Source organism: Cyanistes caeruleus, chromosome 11, assembly GCF_971803275.1.
Source record: "Cyanistes caeruleus chromosome 11, bCyaCae1.hap1.1, whole genome shotgun sequence".
In the NCBI taxonomy this organism is placed as follows: domain Eukaryota; kingdom Metazoa; phylum Chordata; class Aves; order Passeriformes; family Paridae; genus Cyanistes; species Cyanistes caeruleus.
This window is the reverse complement of record NC_141711.1, coordinates 13,543,719-13,555,764: the sequence shown is the minus strand read 5'-3', so window position 1 is coordinate 13,555,764 and position 12,046 is coordinate 13,543,719. Positions and strand designations below refer to the sequence as shown.

Genomic DNA, 12,046 nt, shown 5'->3' with positions numbered 1-12,046 from the left:
ACTAATTTTTATACAGTTTTCAGAGACTTTGTGTTTAACTCTAATTGGATAGTAGTTTTCATGGCATTCAATTTATTGGTTAGTAAATGGTATTTCACATGTCCATCAAGTTTCTCTATTCTTGGATTGTTTACATATCTTCTTCACTGATTCTTGTGGGATTAATTTTTTGTTTTTGCAGGTGCAAACTGATTTTCCTCACAAGAATAACTCGTTGTGCTGACTGACTTTAATTTTTACTATTTTTTCTCATGGGAACAAACAGATTAGCTGTTAGCTGCACCTAGCCAAATTAGCAGGCCTAAGCCATGATATTATAAGGCCTTTCCTTGATAAGATTTTTGCCTATATGTAGCAGTTATACATTAAGAGAAGCAAAGAAAAATGAAGGGGCTTAATGTTAGATTGCCATGAAGAATAAATTATTGAAAGAAAAAAAGAATTTCTTTATGCACAGAAAAGTAGTTTATTATCAGCCTTCTGATCCCTACAATTTAAAACAACTTGACATAAAAATTCAAGGCTACTTCAGTTAGGAAAGTCAACTTGAATGATAAATTAATGTGTTTAGGGGTAAAGAATATGGTCAGAACTGTGGCATAACTTTTGACTCTGTAACTAAAGAAACTGCTTAAAGAGCTGCAAATTGTACCAGCTGCGAGCTTTTTTGCAGCCTCTCAGTCTCATTAATTACATCTGATTGTTGGGGCATCTCAAGTATAGAATCAAAATAATTCTAATCAGTTTATTAACTCCTGTGGCCCTTCAGTCCAGCACTGAAGGGAGTCACTGTTAGGAGTTGCATGGCAGAGGGAGTGAAACGAGTCTAAACAGTTCAACCACTGCACTGCACAGCCTTTCTGCTGGGCCAGAGATATTAATTGAAATCAAAAGTTGATGATTTAATCAAAAATGTATGTTTCTGTAATCTCACTTTACATTCACAATGTTGAGGCTTGAACATCTGAAAGTGGTTTTTTGAAAATGGCATGGAGTAAACACACATTTAATTTTTTCATGGAAACAATGGATAGATGGGATATTTGATCTGCCATTCGCATGCTGGTTCTGCTTTTTCATTATAAAACATAAAATGTATATATGCACATATAGTTTTAGCATGCCTCTGACAAAATCTCTCAACCAGCAACATTTGAAATGTGTGCAATAGAGCTATGAATGCACCTCGGAGGCAAATAACCGTTCCAAATACGCAACACAGAGAGATGACTTTTAAAGTATTATTACAAGATTCCTGTTGAATTCCTTTCTTTAATCAGGATGGTAGTGGTATTTACTGGCTCTGAAAATCCCAGGGAGTGGGAAGAATTTTCATCATAAATGAGTGTAGTGTTCTGCAGATGTACAGAGCAACCAGAGCCCTTTTGAAAGACTGAGACTGAGGACGATGTGCACACGTGTAAGTAACTTGAAATATTTTTGTATACAGCACTAAGGTGAATATCTTGATTTTGATAAGACTTGATAGAAGTAGATAGAAACAGGAAGACAGAGATCATGTTTCTCTTTAGAGTAAAAACAAAGAGAAAAAAATTCAACCTGTAGCCAACAGTTTTGCTTCAAGAGTGGACTTCTTTTCCTGCCTTGTTTGCTCAAGCTCTGTGGGTTTTGGTGTGGTTTGGCTTTGTTTTGCTTTTGTTTGTTTTGGGGGTTCTCTGGGTTTCTTTTGCTAGCACTTTTTGGTTTGTGTGTGTTTGTGTTGTTATTTCAGTGCCAAATATTTAGATTGCATTAAACACTTCTGATCTGAGTTTTGTACAGATTGCTTTTTGGTTTGTTATTTCTAGATGATCATTTACCAAGAAAAAAACCCCCACACCTACACCAGTGGAAAACATAAAAGCATTAAGGGTTCTGACAGTGAAATACTGTCTGTCTTTCCCCAGTGCTTATGTGAAATGATCTGGCAAAACAGATACTGAAGAAATAATGTATTTTTTGTGGGCTTTCTCAAATGATAAATGTTCTTGTCTCTCTAGAGAATTTTTTACCAAATGCTGATTTTTGCAAGCAGACAGAATCAGCATTTCAAGTATTTTTTTTTTTTTATAATGCAGCAAATCAGAAGTTGTATCTGCTTCATCATCTAGACAATTGGAAATTCAATTATCAGAAGAAATTTCCAACTATGACTCTAATATTTCATACTCTTTTTTAAGCAAGTAAATTGTTTACAGCAAAGTTAGAGCTGTTTTCTCTCCTTTTAATAACAAGACACATGAATTATTGCCTATGTTACAAATGATGAGAATTATCAGTATCTCTTAATGAAGTAAAATTAGGGAATATTGAAAAAACCTAAGGGTTAAATTTTTTTATTTAATAAACCAAAATAACAGCTTTAACATCAGCTTATTCATTGTTACAGGGAAGGGAAATGGCAATTTAAGGCATTGCTTGTATGAGCACCTTCATAGTAGCAGTACAACAAAGCAGTTTGCAACTCTTGCAAGAACCTGGCCCAAAAGCTTGTTTTTTTCACCACTCATTTTGTTTAACTGGAACAATAGTGTCATGCTGCTTTCTCAAGATGATATCAAAATAAAATATATTCATTTAAAAACAAATTCAAATTTATTTCAAAGAGACTATGTCTTTGCTGTTTTAATTTATTGAAACTAAATCCAAATTTAATATGTAAAAATTTAGTGGTGGGGAAAGGATACGAGTCTGGAGGTCAGATGGCCTCTGCAGTGAAAGGAAGAGAATGCAGTATTAATGATTGCCTTTGTTGTGGTTTTATTGTGGTTTTGTGTTGTTTCACTATCCTGTGTGGTTCAGGTTTCTTGCATTGAGAGCTGTTACAAAATCAGGGTCTTTATAGATGGAATTGAAATCCCCAGCATCCTGCAGAGTGAGAGCAGGGCACAGACACACCCAGTCAGGCTTGCACCTCTCCCCTCCAGGCACCAGGAGAGCAGAAACAGCTGGAGGTTTTTTCCAACCACATAATTTTCCTGTTTTGGAAACTTCCAATGATGGCTGAAAAAATGAGAGAAGTACTTTTTTATGACAATGGAATGCCAAATATAAAATACATATTACATAAACCTCTTCGTTGCCAGGGTCTGTCAGGCCGAGCTCTCCTAGTTTTGTTGCAAATGTTGAAGTTTTCCAGCAAGTGAGTGGACTTGCACCATGCAAGATGTGGGGTCTTTTCAAATGGACCTGAAATAATATCTTCTGTTTCTTCCAATGTATTCTTTTGTGTTGGAACTTTTGCATTTGATTTATGAAGAAATGTGTATATTTACTATAAACTAGCATAATTATAAGATCATAAATTATGAGTTAAGAAATCATTCACATCTATTTTGAGTGCAAGATATTTTTAGCTTTCAAAAGCACCAGTTACTCAACATTGAGAAGTGTGGCTTTTTAATATGCTTTCACAAGAGCCTAATAGACCATGTGGTAGGATTCTGCGTGCCTAGAAAATGTGGATTTCAACAGCACCATTCAGTTTTCAGGCAAACACAGTGAATAATTGCCTGGCTTTCTTCACTCGGTGGCAAAGCTTAAATCAATAAATCTGATGACCTGAAAGCTGTCTCTTCAAGTGATGCATTTTAGAATACTTTCTAAAAACTCAAAGGTCAAGTCTAAGGGAAATATTTTTATCAAGAGGTGATATGTTGAACATGATCTGGGCAGCTGGAAATAAGTGATTCAAATTTGTACTTGATTTGTTTTAAATTCTCCAAAGCTTCAAATCCTGTGGGATGTGGACAGACATTGACATCATTAATTAACTTGCTGTGTTTTCAATTTACTGATCATTTACTGCATTTTATCATGTTATTGGTTACAATAGTGTTTGCCTCTCTTGTCTCTTGTTTTCTTTTATTTTCTCCAGTGAATAAAAAAATAAGTGTATTTTTCTATTTTAGAAAAATCACTTTTATCTCTAGTAATGACATAAATGGACTTCAAGAATTGAAATCAGGACTCTGTTATTGATATCTAAGTGCAGATCAAAGAGGGCAAAACCCCCAAATCTCCCTGCCTGTCTCGAGGGAGCAAAATGCAAGGGGTTTGTTTGAGGTTTCTTAGGTTGCTACTGAGGTCTCAGACTAGAGGTTCATGACAGGTAATAATATGGAAAAATTCAATTATTGCTGAAATTACGTATATATATAAAAAAAATGCCCTAAATATTTACTGACAACTTTGTCTTTTTAACTTTGTTCTGAAATTGTCTGCAAATTGTGTTTTATTAAATACTGTTTCATTATCAAAACATTCACACAAGTTTTTACAGACAAGTGTAAATTTTAAAGGAAGTACAAAGTGTCAGTCTACCTTGAAAATTAGTTTTGTTAGGGGAAATGGGTACAACATCTGCAGGCATTCTCTTAACAAAAGAGTTCTTGCATCACCAGCCAGGACATAACTGGTCCTGACTAATTCACTGGTTTGAACATTTTAATATTCATCCAGAAGCTTTGAACCACTTTTTTTGGTCACCTTATTCTCCATTGTCTCTCTGGAGTTCTATAAGAATCATCATTCTGCAGGCAAATTTCAATGATTTTTTTTTTTTTTTTTAATGATACCATTTAATTTTCTTCACTCAAATACTGTGGGTTGACCCAGGAGTCTCCTGCAGAGGTTTGGGAGATGCTTTTGGCACACAGGGCTAATTGGCAGGAGGCAGGAGTGCCTTCCTTCTCCCTCACTGTGTCGTGGAGGTGCAGGGTTGTGATGAGGAGAGGGGTTTGGTAATGGACAGTGATTAGTTCAACACAACTGTGCATGTTTTAGAGAGAGAGAAGCAAACGACAGCCAGAGTGGAAGCCAACAGTTCTTAGAGTAGAGGCTGCAGTGGAATAATGTGGGGAAGAAGAATGTTCTCAGCATTAAATTCTTTTTAATAATTAATTTTTACAAAGCTTCCTTGTAAACGCTAATGAGGAAAAATAAAACTACTGATAAGCAGAAAATAGAGGGTAAAAATTGTTTTGAATATATTTTTAGTGCTTGGGCATTCTGAGTTATTCGCATTGTGAAATGCAGCGCTCATCACATTGGATAAAGGATGCTTTGATGCTTGTGTTTGGATGAAGGCTCATGTTCTTGTGCTTTTCTTAGGCTTTTCTTTGCATGAAAAGTTAAGCATGTCTAGATAAGCTTGTAGTGTAAGTATTCATAATGTAAGCATTGTATAAACCTTGTGAAATAGGCATCTACAGGAAGTTCAGCTGAGGAGGAGGATTCTAGGTTGCTAAGGCACAGGGATTGCCAATTCTATCACTGTTTTTACATGATTTTTGGAGGAGATACAAGATTTTGTTACTTTTTTTTGGCTCTTGTTTAGTTGTGGGGAAAAGTAATTTAAACATGGTGAAGGGGAGTTATCGTTTTCCTACAGTGCATGAGATAAATATTTTTATTATTTTTTAAATGGAGTTCTGGTTCTAATCCAGTTGTTCTCTCCCCATGACAGCATCTTGGCACAAAGCAGCCTTCTGTCACGCAAATAAAGATCAAATAAATGAAGAATGTCAGCAAAGTGTAATATAAAACGAATAATTAGTTGTCAAAATTTCAGCTGGTTCCCTGTGAGTAACTTTTCCCTATTTTTCTTTTTCTCTTCCAGAAATACAAAGAATATGAGAAGGATGTTGCAATAGAAGAAATTGATGGCCTTCAGCTTGTGAAAAAGTTAGCAAAGAATATGGAAGAAATGTTTCATAAGAAGTCTGAAGCCGTACGGGTAAGCAGCAGATCAATCTGCTATTTCCTTCCATGATGTAAAACTAAATGTATAGTTTAGGCTCTGCTCTGAAGGCTGTACTAGCAATTGAAGGTGCTGAAGTGGAAATGCTAAAGCATTCAGAAGTAGTTTAGAATCACTGTTCAAGAGAATAGATTTATATTATTTATACCATCAATAGATAAATGTAAGGGTGTGCAACGAGATTAGGACTGCCAAGTTCCAATATGAATTTGTAACATATCACTTGTGTGCAGTAAAACCTAACTACATATGGTTAAAATGGTAGATTTTAAAATATCCAACCAAAGCTGACTTAATTTCAGTGGTCACTATTATAAAAATAGTATTGCAGGGAAATGTCTGAGTTCAGTAACTGTCCCTTAGTTGGGAAAAAGATGCAAACACTTCAATTGGTAAACACTTTAATTGTGGTAAGTACTACATCATTCTTCAGGCAGCTTATTAATAATCACTGAATAACTAGACAGCTCTCTGGATGTCTGTAAGTTTTTGTGCTTTTCTGTTTTTTTTTCCCCCATCTCCATTCTGATCCTCCTTTTGTAATAGCTTTGGTGTCTATTAGACTTACTATAAAACCTAGAAAAAGTTCATAATTTTATGTTTATTATATCAAATAGGAGTTTGCTGTAACACATTTGTTCTAAAGAGTAACAAATCTTCCTTTTGCGTTATTCTTTGCTTGAAACTGAGGTGACTGCCTGGAACAATAGCTTCTGTGGCATCACCCTTGTCAGCAAACTCACAGGACATGATGGTGACACTGTTAACCATCAGCTGCTCTATTTCAGCCAGACTGATCTGCTCAATTGAGTTGAAGATCCTCGTGTCTCCACCATGGAGCTGGAGGTATCACTCGAGGACAGGGATTCCTTTTGTGTGGCTGAGGCCACAATTCCGCCTTCAGCCTTGTATTATTTGTTATGGTGCAAAGGGAGGAAAGAATTTGGCTACGTTTAAGAGGTTGAATTTTCAGGGTTGGCAGTGAAGTAAAACATTTCAGCTTGTAAAACTGAGCACACTTGGCAGGGAAGCAGAGAAAGACAATAAACATGGAACCCCGCAATGCTATTTTTACAGTGTGTTTTTCAGAGGAAAAACTACACTTTAATATGTGTGCAACAGCTTCCAGAAGCCTGAAGGATATTGACTGGGGGAAGGGGGAGGACTCTTTTCCTTGTTTCTTAGCAGAGAAAACTGCTCCCCTGAGATGATAATGGGAACAAAGCATTTTGGAGCAGCACTTGTTTAGAGCGAGAAGTGACCAGCGAGCTGCACACTTGGCTGGTGAGGGAATAGAATTCCATCAGTGAGGAGTGCAGGTGGGGAAGAGCAGTTTGAGTCTCAATTAGAGCTTCATAACAAATGTTTAGAACAGGTTTGGTCTCTCTTCATACAGATTGTGTTTTTGTCTAAGGAGGAAAATACAGGATCAATATAGACCACCATGCTCTGAGTAAAAACAAGCCCGAATTATGTGAAGTTAAATCATGCATGTAATCTTGAGTGAATGGATTTTAGTGCCAGAAAAAGTTTCTGAAATCCAGAGCCTTCCCTGGAAGGTTTCCATCTTTGGAAAGGAAGCTAAAAGTGTGGTTTGGACAGGCACTTCTTTTAAGAAATGATCTGTTTAGTGTACTTTCCAATTAAGTTCTTAATTTTTGCATAATTTTATAAATTGGTCCTTTTTGATGCTAGAGATGTAATGAGTGACCTGTTCTGTTCTGGTAGTATGTAGTGCTTAGTAATTTGCATTCTGAGAAGGACAAAATCCTTTTGTACAATGCAGGTTTTTTATAAGTTTCATCCTTGGTTCATCATAACTAATTTCCCCCTTGTATCTGGGGAGGTGAGATGCGAATTAGTAAAATCCTGTACACTTAAGAGCTCTGTTCCATCCTGATACTGGATCATCTTGTCTCTAAAATAACTGAATTTTGACAAAAGTTTTGGATGGCAATTTGTGCAAGAGCACTGAAACATAAGATTCAGAGAATTATGTCATGTGGTGATGTTGGAGGAAGTACTAAATGAAGAATAACTTACAAAATACCCCTCAACCTTAGAAATAATGGGAACATGATTGTGAGGCTGCAAATCCAAGGACTCAGAAAATGTGTTCCAATATTAACCCAAATTGTTACCCTACACCACTGAGTGAATTAGTTTCAAGTAGACATCAAAATCCATGGTTGATTAAAATGTTTTATCCAAAAGCATTCTGGGTTAAACATACTTCTTCAGGTTCTAGCAGATGTTCAGTAATTCATAGTACCTAAAGTGCTTGATTTGTAGAAAAGGCCAAGAAGAATGATCTGGATTTATAAAAATAGGACAGCTGGGATAGGCCTCAGTTGGCTTTTTTTTGGTTGGGTTTTTTTTTTTTTTTTTTTTTTTTTTTTGTGGTTCTGCTTGATGCTTTCAAACATATGAACTTATTTGAAGCTACTAATCACATGTGAACTCTTTTCCCTCCTCCCCCTTAATATTCTGGATGAATTTTTATCTTTCTGTCTCACCGCTTTTCATAGTGATTAGTTGGTTCAGTGTGATTTTTATCATATTCATTCCCTGTTTGAATTACCCTTCAGTATGCAATTATCCTATCACAGATTGTCCTATTTTTGTTCTGTCAGATACATATGATAAATGGAATACTGAAAGTACTAAACCAATTATATAACCTTTTGTCATCTACTTACTGATGGAAAACCTTGCAAGCAACATTTTCCCTCCCCTCCTTCTCCCAGTGTTCACTATTTACCTTGGGTTTATATCAGTTCAGGATATTCCTGTTAACCATTTCCTTCCTAATGCTGCCCTACCTGATTGAATTTCAGGCAGGCAACTTTGTATTTTATTTTGAAATACTTGTGACATGAATTGAGTTAAAATCCCTGAGCTATGGTTGTGATTCAATGCTGCTGGTGTTTTGTTTCTATCTGTGACAAAGGTAAATGTATCCATTTACTTTTAATATGATGATGCTTGAGATGGGAAAAATCTTACTGCCCATAAGGTGACAGACACAGAAATGTTTCCTGCACCATTCAGTAGTTATTTTAATTTTATAGCCAAACACAAATAATCCCTTTGAGACCCTTGTGTCGTCTGCTGTCACTTGAGGTATTGCTGCTTTTCCTGGACTTTCAGATATTTCATTCACAGGAAGTTTGCTTGAACAATCTTAAAGTTATCTGTGATTTTTTTTTAATATAATTTTTAGAAGGTTTTATGATACTTCAGTGACCTGAGTAATTTGAAACTGAACGGGAATGAAGCACTGAGACATAATGCTCAGTAACAAATGACCACGGCAACAAACCTGATAGTGAAAAAGAGGTGGAGTTAAAATTGTGCATTTGGTGCTTTTACTTTTCCTAGTTATTGGCATATTGGGAAAAAATTGAATCCTAGAGAGAAGAGAACGATTGAAAAATGAAAGATAACCAACTTATTAGGTAATATTTGAAAAGCAATTATTATAACTTTAGCTTTCTATTAAAATTTTTATTTTCATTAATATTTCCTTGAAAATAAAGAGGTGCTATAAAAATGATTGTTGATTCATTGCTATGATGGCAAATCAAGTGTTAAGGATGGTTTTTCTTTAAGGCAACTACACTTGCTGAAGTGGAAAATGCAAATAAGAGGCTTCTTTTTATTAACTTTTCCTTCTATAGCTACCTGGTGTTCATTGTGAAGCTGATTCTCATTATAACTGTACTGTGAAAAGTAATTGCTGTTGTACAGTAATTCAATTTCAGTGCATTCATGCATCAGTAAACCAGCGGGGTTTATCTAGAGAAACCTGGGACTCTAAAGCTTTTTATCATGAAATTCCACACGCGGACAAATGTTCTCCTAAGGAGTAGAATATCAGCATTTACATTTAACAAACATTTGCAATGAAGAGAAATGGATTTTTTTTTTTTCCAATGATGATTTTTACACCAGTCTTTAAGCTTTTTTCAGATACTATTAGGATGATACTGTTTATGCACAGTTAAAATAATGTATGTGTTTGAGATGTTTGAGCTTAGTAATACGCATATGCAATTTACTATTGTTTTTCTGCACATCTATGTACATATATATGTAAGCAAAATATTAAACAACATGTACTGCATTCAGATATTTCCAAGAAAATACAGGTAAATTGGTGTTCTGGCCAATAAATTAATTTTTCTTTAAAGTTTAATGTGTTAATGAGTGAAAAATTAACTTGATTTGATGAGCACAAAGATCGGGGCAGGCAATTCAAAGCTGAGAGTGAAAGTTGCTAAAGAGTACTTCTGTATTCAGAGCACTACAAAATATTTCCATAGAGTGTATGAAAACTCAATAAAAAATTCATACAGAATACTGTAGTCAATAATTGTAGCCTTTATTTACAAACCACCTCCAAGTACTTTAATGTTTCTTTGAGTGTACCTGGAATTTAACTCATTTTAGTGTGTAACTTAGTGGTGAGTCCATTCCTATTCAAGGCAACAGTGAGGAATATTCCAGGTGAATTTTGAACTGTTTTTTTTTTTTTTGAGACTGTTTTACATGTGCACTGGCTTGAATGCCCACTGTGTTTTTTGTTGCACTGTATTTTCATTCTCATTTTATATCACTTTGATCAAGGCTAGATTGGGAATGGCATTCTTGAGAAGAGAAGCAAACAATCATTCATATTTCATATTCATAAAATATAATAGAAATAGATCTTTAATGTCAAAACATATTACTTTTCTAGGCTCACTATGTCAAAGACAAAATAAATGAAGTTCCTTCATCGAGCTAATTTGCATCTGAAGAATTAGAAGAAAAATGAATATCAGTGTTCACTCTTTACAGCTGCAGCTCAATGGGGGCTGTATTGACCCCTGATTTTTTTTTTATAAATATAGTGAGAAAGATTTTTTTTAATCTGCAGATGGAAATGAAAAAAAAAAAAAAGAACCTCAACATTAAGTTTATAAAATTACTGAGGGAAAAAATTATAGATGGTTGTGGGTGGAAGGAAATTATGGTGAATCAACCCAGTATCACTATAAATAGTTTAAACTGACAGAATAAAGACATAATGAATAAAGCAGAGATGGCTACAGTTGTGTTAATTACTGCTAACAAATTAAAGGTTTTCAGCAATATTTTTGTATTCACATTTAGTATTTTAACTGTAATTGTTGCTATTTAATTTTGGTGTCATTTAAACTTGCTCATAGGTTTACTTGTCTCCTTCATGTGTCAGTAATAAATTTGTGTTCTTGAAAGCGTGAAGAGCTTTATTTTTACTTTCTTGAAAATTAGAATACACTGGAAAATGAAAAGATGGATAGAAATCCACTGATGGTGAAGTATTCAATAGCAAAATATTTAACTTTGATAGTCATAATTTGGAGAATATTTAAAGGCACAGTAAATATCTTTCCTCTTTATTGCTCTTGGGCTTGAAGACTGCTTTTGGTAAATGTTTAGAATTTAGGATTTCAACAAATGAAGGATTGGCAAACCTATTCTAGTGCAGATCAACTAAATCCCACATTGCTACTTCGCTTTTGAGTTCTTTGAGCTTGCCAAGAAATTTGTGTATTTATAAACAGATAGTGCTGTGAGCTCTGAAAGGGGGAAAAAAGTCCATTTTTATTGGAGTGTGGGTGGGATTCTTTTCTCCTTAACCTTCATTCCCATCCCATGGCTGTGGTGGGAGAGCTCAGACTGTCCTCAAGTGCATTTTTTGGTCAATAGGAGGAATGAATGAAATAGGAACAACCAGTTTACCTCACACCTGCTCTGTGTGTGTAATGGGAGAAACATGGAATAGACAGCTTTAATGGAAGTTAGTTTTTCTGTCTGTAGACCTCTCTGAATCATAGCAGGGAGCCCAAGTGCATTGATTCTGTATTTAACTCTCATATGTCCTAAAACCCAGGTTAGCTGAGTTGTCAGAACAGGTCCTGGTAGGGGTGAAGAGGTGAAACTTAGAAAAGCTCAGTAGGAGAGAATGAAAAGAAAACCAGTGAAAACTTCAGGGAGATGTTTCAAGGGATGTGTGTTTGCCAGGATTTCCAGGGAGTCATGTACAGGATGTGCAGTATCCAGGAATTCCTGCTCCCAGCTCATCACTGCTGTAGCACACTCTGCTACAGCTCTGCAAACGTGGAGCTTTCATTGTCTGGGTACAGTGGGAAATAAATATCTACAAAAAGTAAAGCAACTTGAACCATCTTTGAATTTTGTCTGTCTTTAAAACCTTGGAATGTTTGTATGCTAAAAGAAAAAAAAAAAAAGAGTTCA

General features: G+C 35.3%; 1 protein-coding gene across 2 annotated transcripts in view; it reads left to right on the top strand.

Annotated features, from left to right (window-relative positions):
- CACNA2D3 (calcium voltage-gated channel auxiliary subunit alpha2delta 3) overlaps nucleotides 1–12,046 on the top strand; it is a 413,270-nt gene that overhangs the window by 105,831 nt on the left and 295,393 nt on the right. For both annotated transcript variants that reach the window (XR_015275129.1, XM_086846678.1), the window contains one exon: nucleotides 5,621–5,737. Coding sequence is in view for 1 of the 2 variants with exons in the window: in XM_086846678.1 (XP_086702804.1) it covers nucleotides 5,621–5,737 (117 nt within the window). In the remaining variant the exon portion in view is untranslated. The remainder of the gene's footprint in view (nucleotides 1–5,620; nucleotides 5,738–12,046) is intronic.